Source organism: Solanum tuberosum, unplaced genomic scaffold (assembly GCF_000226075.1).
Source record: "Solanum tuberosum cultivar DM 1-3 516 R44 unplaced genomic scaffold, SolTub_3.0 scf00177, whole genome shotgun sequence".
NCBI lineage: Eukaryota > Viridiplantae > Streptophyta > Magnoliopsida > Solanales > Solanaceae > Solanum > Solanum tuberosum.
In genome coordinates this window covers 1,015,672-1,023,484 of record NW_006239101.1, presented here as the reverse complement: position 1 = coordinate 1,023,484, position 7,813 = coordinate 1,015,672, and the positions used below count along the sequence as shown (strand labels likewise).

The following is a 7,813-nucleotide window of genomic DNA, read 5'->3' as shown; positions in this document are numbered from 1 at the left end:
CTTGTTACATATGTAATTAATACGAGGACCAATGAGGGGCCTGGTGAGATAGTGAGATATCTGTGATCAGTCGACTTCACAAAATTAACAGTCAATCTCAATGTGCTTGTCTTCTCATTAAATACTGGATTTGATTTGATGCATAATGTCAGTCAATATCAATGTGCTTGTCTTCTCATTAAATACTGGATTTGATTTGATGCATAATGTCAGTCAATATCAATGTGCTTGTCTTCTCATTAAATACTGGATTTGATTTGATGCATAATGTCAGTCAATATCAATGTGCTTGTCTTCTCATTAAATACTGGATTTGATTTGATGCATAATGTCAGTCAATCTTAATGTGCTTAATCTTCTCATGAAATACTAAATTTGATGCATAATGCCAATAAAACATAGAGTGATAAAGTGTTGAACTTCCCAAACCAAACTTGCAAAGACTGTTCAAACCATAGTGACTTACGTAATCAAACATACAAGGCTACTAAACTCCCATATAGACTTCTTCACAATGCAGCGGTCATTGTAAGTGCTCAAAATCTAGTATAAAGTATATGGATCATGTTGGAATCAATAGACGAGTCAATATTAGAGAAGAAAGTCACCGAAAAATTGGTCGAAACATGTTCCTACACCAGAGTATTAGATTTGATGGCTAAAAGTATTAACAATCTAACAAATAATATTATATGGGTAGGGTCGGAATGATGTCACGACCCAACTAGAAAATAGAAATTGTATAGGATAGTTCAAATTGATGGAACGACCCCATTGAAAAGGAGAAATAATATGGTAGGATCGGAATGATGGCTACGACCCCTACTGAAAAAGAAAATTATACATGTAGGGTTGGAATGATGGCACAACCCTATGCAAATCAGGATTTGAGGAGTCACTGAAAAGACGAATGGAACTATGCAAATCAAATCTGAGGAGCCACCGAAAAGACACGTGATGCTATGTAACTCAGATATGAGAAAGTAGTTCGAAAAAATCCACGGTACTGCACAAATTAAGTATGAAAGGTAGTCCAGAGAGATGCACAGTGCTACGCAAATAAGATATGCAAAAAAAGGTAGTCACTAGAAGGATGGCAAGGTGCTACATAAATTAAATATGAAAAGTAGTCACCAGATAGAAGGCGCGGTGCTACGCAAACCAAATATGAAAAAGTAGTCACCGGAAAGATCGCACGGTGCTACACAAATTAACTATGAAAAAGTAGTCACCGGAATGATGGCACAGTGCTACACAAATTAAATATGAAAAGGTAGTCACCGGAATGATGGCATGGTGCTACACAAATTAAATATAAGAAAGTAGTCACCGGAATGATGGCACGGTGTTACACAAATTAGCTATGAGAAAATAGTCACCAGAAAGATACATGGTGACCCAACTTTTGCTAACATAATCATTGGCCGGACGGGCAGCATATATGGCTAATAGCCACCCGCCGGCAGCGGAAACTCTTTGATTTTCTACCAAGATCGTAGAGGCTCTGATACCATGTGAGAAATATAGGAGAAAAATATTATTGAATTGTTGTTGTGTCTACATTATTACATTGAGACCCTATGTATACACTAGAATACAATCATTTACCAAGTATGATACTATTTACTAGTCCTATTTCTATTTGTATTCCTATTCTAAATAGGATTGTATAAACCTATTCCTATTCTAATAGGATTGTGTAAACCTATTCCTATTCAAACAGGTTTATTTCTTGTCTTCAGCAGAGACAACAAAACAGATTTACGTACAATGTGCAAGGTTCACTTTTTTGTGCTTTAGAAATAACCCCGTAACTTTTTTATTTGTTAATGCACTGGCTAAATTAGACTTCAAAGTCATTTTTATAACTTTCGTAAGAAGCGTAATTTCTGGGGGTAATTGCACTAAAGCTAGTATTGTTAATTGGATATGCAACATAAATGAGTCTGATTGGCTTGAATTACAGTAGAGAGATTGCCTTCAAAAGTAATACAGATGCTGCTACATATTAAGAATATACCTTAAGTCAAAATATACCAATAGAGGCGAGTTAACCAGAGAGTGAAATACCTTGTAATAAGTATTGTACATAAAAGAGTAATCAGGTTGCCAATAAGGGGGTCAATAACATCAGCAGGCTCATTCGGCAAACCGAAAAATCCAATAGTGGCCTGCCAAGTGAAGAGAAGGTGTTAAGAGGACAGACAAATCAAGACCACCTCACAGATGAAGAAGGTCAACACCATCACCTTCATAACAAGGTTTCTTGTTTCAGTAGTCAATTTTGGCTCTACGGAAACCAGAGTAGTGCAGGCACTTAAAGCAAGCGACTGCAGTCCAAAAAACAAGAGGAAAATAGAGTACTTGAGAACATAAACGTGGTGCAATTCTGATGAAGATGAGTGAAATGGAATTGAGCAGGAGAAATCATTGGCAATACACGAACCTGAGTGCGCAGATGCTCAATGTTGGATTCAGAAAATCCATCTTCCTCATCTCTGCCCATTAACGTTAATATATAGTCAAGTAACTGGTCTCTTCTTTTCAGTGGGAATGATATACCACTTTCAGCTGCATTTATAACTGCCTGACCTAAAGCACAATGATACACACATAAAACCCCTTTAGTTTAATCAACAGTACACTCACTTTTTACTTGCATCATATTGTATGTGAAAATGATTGTAGCCACGATGATAATAGCAGCAACAGCAACTACACTTTAATCCCAAACTAGCTGGGAGTAAGATATTATTGACCTGTTGAACAAATTATGAAAACACGTGATAGGCAAACTGACAAATTTTGCAAAGCAATGTGAAATGCCAAGGAATCATGGAGAGGAGGGGAAAATGCCACTACACCATCATTTGACCTTCTTGAATAAGGTTTCACAAACTTTACCGACAAAAGAAGGAAAGTTCTCAGATGATATAGATGTAACAGACTCTCCACAACAACAATGCCTCGGTTTCAAACGAATCCAAGTTTCTTCATTTAAATTCATCTCAAGCAAACATTATAGAAAAAAATAATATGAGAAAAGGTTTTTATTGGCAAAAACTCTTAGATAGGGCTAAAAAACTTCCTAGAAAGCATAAGAGCTAAAGTAAATGTACTGTGATGTATATGCCTAACTAATTGGTATCACATATATTTTACAACTTGTTCTGAAAAATTAAAAATTTAATAGAAGATGGAGAAAATGAAATCTATAATAACAGAACTCAAAACATAGTTCCAATATTTTATTTCTCAACACTTCCAACACAAATTTATTTTAATATCATACCCAATATTATTGAACTTTTGGCAAAAATGATCCAGTATTTATTCATTGTTCCAATTTTTACAACCATACGCATTGCATGCAAGCTAGTATATATGAGAAATTCAAAAGCTGCTGATGTGGAAACTTATTCCATTACCAGAGTAAATTACTATCCATACAAACCTAATAAATCAATTGCTGTGATGACAGCCTGCTTTGCTGTAGGGTGGCGTACATGAAGAAGTCGCGACAGCATATTGACCCCCTGTATGTAATACAGCAGCCATATAGTTCAAACAATTATGACAAGAATAAGACATTGTAATAAATAGAACCTAAAAGAAAATTCATATTCTGATAAAGGATGAAAATAAAGGACTGCTAACAACATATTGCTTACCACTAGTGCATCTATTCTGGCTTCAATAACAGTTGAGGGAGCATATTTTGCAGCATATCCATACATTAGCGCCAAAGCAGCATGGATATCATCTGATTCTTCCATTTTAGCTTTATCCGAGAAAAATGATAGAAATCTGCAACAGCCAAATCTTCTCATACTCGAGATATGATACTGAGAAAACAAGAATTGTAGTACACAGTTGCCACAAGCTCTTTTCTGTCACAGTGACTGTTACAATCTATTACTACCAAATTAACGCTAAATGAGTTGTTACTCTGTAAGACTATTGCATGACACAGCAGGACATGTTCCAACTTTGATTTAGATGGACATGTCAGTTCATTTATTTTGATTTCATTGTTATTGACTTATTGTAGTTGGTAACATCTTGAACCGGAAACTCGAAGCATCTGGCAGAAATCATGAACCAGTTTCTATTAAGAATAGGTAGATCAGCAATAGGGGGAATCAAGTGTTTAGTGATCCTACTTTTGCGAGGGAAATTTTGTTTTATCACATGTGAGATAAAAGCATATACAGAACAATGAATAAGCATAACAGCATAGAATGAATCACTAAAGAATAATTAACATATGCAACAATGTTTTAGTTGAAGTTATTAATTAAGATATTTGTATCATCATAACTTTGATAATTAGACTGAGACAACTCATAATTAAGTCTCATAAGATCAATTACATTTTCCATTTCACAAACTATACCCACACAGTTGGAAAGTTCCAAATGATAAAGGTTACGAAATTCCATCCTTCAAGTAGATGAATTTAGTTACCAAGTCTAAAGTACAACTTGTTAACAGGGAATTCCCCCACCAGAATTAATAAAATAATTACTTCATCAGAATAACTTAGTCAAAAGAAACTTCAAATGACAAGAGGATGCTGGGAACTAAATTTGTTCCAGGTTCAGACATCACCTTTGGAAGATACTTTGCCCAACATTGTCCAAGATATCTTTCAGCTTATCCAGAACTGTGTCTAGATGTGATGCAGCCACCTAAGCAACATTGATTCAGCACACCGTAAGTAACATAACTCCAACGACTCAAAGTCTTACAATCATATTTCTAACAAAATTTGCAAACGAGGAAACCAATAGTTTAATTTCAAACTAATTACCAAGCCCATGGCTTTTGCTAAGCCAAGTCTATTCGTTGGAATCGTAATATTGGCTTGTTTATACATCAGATCAATCTTAGCGCGAACATAAGCTCTGGTATGAACCTTCTGCAGCAAAATTCCAAGACACCTGACAAGAAATGACGAACTTTCAAGAAAATCTTTCCCGTGTTACAAAAGGTTGGAAATTCCGGTTAAGCATCAACCGGTCAAATCACTTATTCTGTTCAACTGCAGAGGCAGGAATCTTGTTGTGACAATTGCACGTAAGAATAACTTAACAGTGGGAAGAGAGGAAGTTTAACTTGCATATCTTAATGACTGTTGCTGTGAAAAGAGCAGTCTGCGGTACCTCAACCATAAAACTGATAATCTCTCTTCTAGAGATGTTTCCTTTTTTTTTCTTCCTCGGCGCTGAAGAGAGGAACATATTTCTCAAAGAGGCTCAGATAGTTTCATGGCCTCAAAACTAGAAGTCCTTATTCAGTATAGAACGACGACAAGGGACCTTTTTTTTCTTAATAGGATAAGAAATATACCGAAGAGTAGGGAGCTTCTGGAAGGTGAGAGTTGGAAAAACGAAAGCCCTCCCAAAAAAATATGAAGAAAAAATGTTTGGATGAGCCTGCAATTAGTCACGAAGACAACCGCATCCTAGTTTGAACAAAAAATTCAACAAGTAGAATATATTAAAATTGTTTCAAGGAAAAACTTCCTTTTTTTACTCTGGTAATGTTGCATTCCTTTTTTTACTCTGGTAATTTTTCTCATCAATAAAATTGTTTATCCCCAGGAAATAAGTGTGTGGTGTCGGGAGGTATTTAGAATTGTTTAGAATTTTGTCAAAAACAAATAAGCCAATGGAAATCTAATCACTATGCTTTTAAGATAAGAAACAAAATAGAAGAGCTCAAAAGATAGTAATTCAGCTTTTATGACATCTTATATATTGAATTGACTAACTTACATTAAGAAAAATTGATTAATCATACAGTTCCGTTAATTAAATATGCACAAAACCAGTCATACAAATAAGCAAATTAAGCGAGAGTAGTAAATAGGGAATTTGCAGTTCCAGGTGCATTTATCAAATTGAAGATAGCTGACATTACCGATGAAGCAATGCAGAGTGCTCGTCATCAGGTTTATAAAGTTCATAATGCTTTTCAAATGCATTTCCAAGTGATATAACCCAGTCAACATCCTGAATTACATCCAAAGACTCTGCAATAAACTGTCAATAGAGGAATTTAGGTCCAACACATATTAAGGGTGAAACTTTACTTCATGTTAGTAAAAGTTAAGACATGAGATGCACCATCTTAATACTGATTATTAATGAAATTACCCTTTTTGCGGCTCCAAAAAGGTTAATAGATGAGATGCATTAAGAATTTCTCGTGGAATCAGGAGAAGAGAAGTCATTGTTTCAAAAAGAGATGACATGTTTTAAGAGATTGAGAAATGTTTGTTGGTCTGAGTAGTGAAAAATATTCATTGCTCTTAGTACTTCATTCAAGCTTTTTTTCAGCAGCAATGTGATCTTTTATATAAAGCAAAATCATATTTATAAGGATCAAAAGATGCCCTACTCATGATCTGTGTAGTCTTGAATAATAATTCGATCATAAAGTACGAGGGAACAAATTTCAATGTATCAAACAAGGGGATGACGTTACTATCCTTACATTGATAATCATGTCATCCCAAGACTCTTGATATGACGGATCCTGCTTTAAGTCTTCTGTATCACTGACGTAGGCCTTCATCTTCGGAATCTAGAGCTTAGCAAACAAGATAACCCATTAAGACACACAGAAAATTGTTTCCGTATTACATACACAAGCAAAGTATCCAATATTTATTTGGAATAAACAAAATTCTCAATTTCTCATCCTATGTCGGTCCCCTGATATTGCATATTCTAGAGTTCAGATCAACATTTTAATCTCCCAAACATAGTTTTTCTTCGTCATTTTTCTACCTTCCCTTAGCCAAGGCTCTAACCCTCTAGTAGCTCCTTGCCACATCTTCCCCTTTCAAGCACCCATGTTACACCTTTCCCTAAACAGACTCTGTACTGTTGTCTTACTCCTCCACTGGCCGTTTTATTTGCATCTATTCCTTCTCATGTCCATGAAGAGGTTATGGGGGTTGTAAGAGGTGGAGGGGAGTGCAATATGATGGTGGATAGGGGCTCAGAACAGAGAGTGAAGCGACAGTGTGGAATAGGCAAAGGCAGAGAAAGCATGTAAGAAAGGACGTGTGTAAAAGGCCCTCAACTTTGCTAATTATAACAGAGGAATAAGTCAAAGGGCAAATACTAAAAGAGGGTAGACAGACTAGAAAAAGAGATAACTTAGTCACAATGTGGTAGCAGAAAGTTCAAATTATAAAGTATTACTTTTAGAAGTTCCAATATGAATACGATCAAACCATGGAACATATACTATAACCCATAATTTAGCTTGAAAAATTACTAGGCACCTCAATAATGTAGCTGACAGTTATTGAAATGATACAGAAATAATTCAATTTTAGCTAATTAGTAAAATAACTAGGCCTTTGACAACAATCCTCAATTGTCTGGTTGTTTGTATAGTGAATAATTTCAATGCATTAAACCACCAAAAAAAAATTGCTAAAGTATGTATAAGCTCGTTAACATATTGCATATATGTTATACCTCATCTTGCCAAAACATGTTAATGTTCTTGGGAAAGAGTGGTGCCAGATAACACAAGACCTGCAAAACAAAAGCGAAACAAGTGGCAAAACGATAAATTAAACTATTATTAGATTTCAGAATCATTTGACCCCCATATACAAATAGAGGACCCTTTCTGATAAACTAATGCAGAAAAGAGAGGAACATCACTCTGTCAGAATAAAATGAAGTCAGTATTACTTGGGTATTAACAGCAGAGGGAGACAAATAAAAGACTACATCCAGATGGCCTAAGAATCAGTGACATATTTTTTTTTTTTTTTTTTTTTTTT

At 35.2% G+C, this 7,813-nt stretch overlaps 1 protein-coding gene across 4 annotated transcripts in view; it reads right to left on the bottom strand.

Annotated features, from left to right (window-relative positions):
- LOC102585399 (protein SHOOT GRAVITROPISM 6) overlaps positions 1–7,813 on the bottom strand; it is a 52,532-nt gene that overhangs the window by 12,877 nt on the left and 31,842 nt on the right. For all 4 annotated transcript variants that reach the window (XM_015311838.1, XM_015311836.1, XM_006354333.2 and 1 more), the window contains 10 exons: positions 7,500–7,559; positions 6,502–6,591; positions 5,926–6,047; positions 4,814–4,943; positions 4,612–4,691; positions 3,672–3,807; positions 3,455–3,536; positions 2,447–2,592; positions 2,250–2,330; positions 2,071–2,171 (listed from right to left, as the gene is read on the bottom strand). In XM_015311838.1, coding sequence (XP_015167324.1) covers positions 2,071–2,171; positions 2,250–2,330; positions 2,447–2,592; positions 3,455–3,536; positions 3,672–3,807; positions 4,612–4,691; positions 4,814–4,943; positions 5,926–6,047; positions 6,502–6,591; positions 7,500–7,559 — 1,028 coding nt within the window. The remainder of the gene's footprint in view (positions 1–2,070; positions 2,172–2,249; positions 2,331–2,446; positions 2,593–3,454; positions 3,537–3,671; positions 3,808–4,611; positions 4,692–4,813; positions 4,944–5,925; positions 6,048–6,501; positions 6,592–7,499; positions 7,560–7,813) is intronic.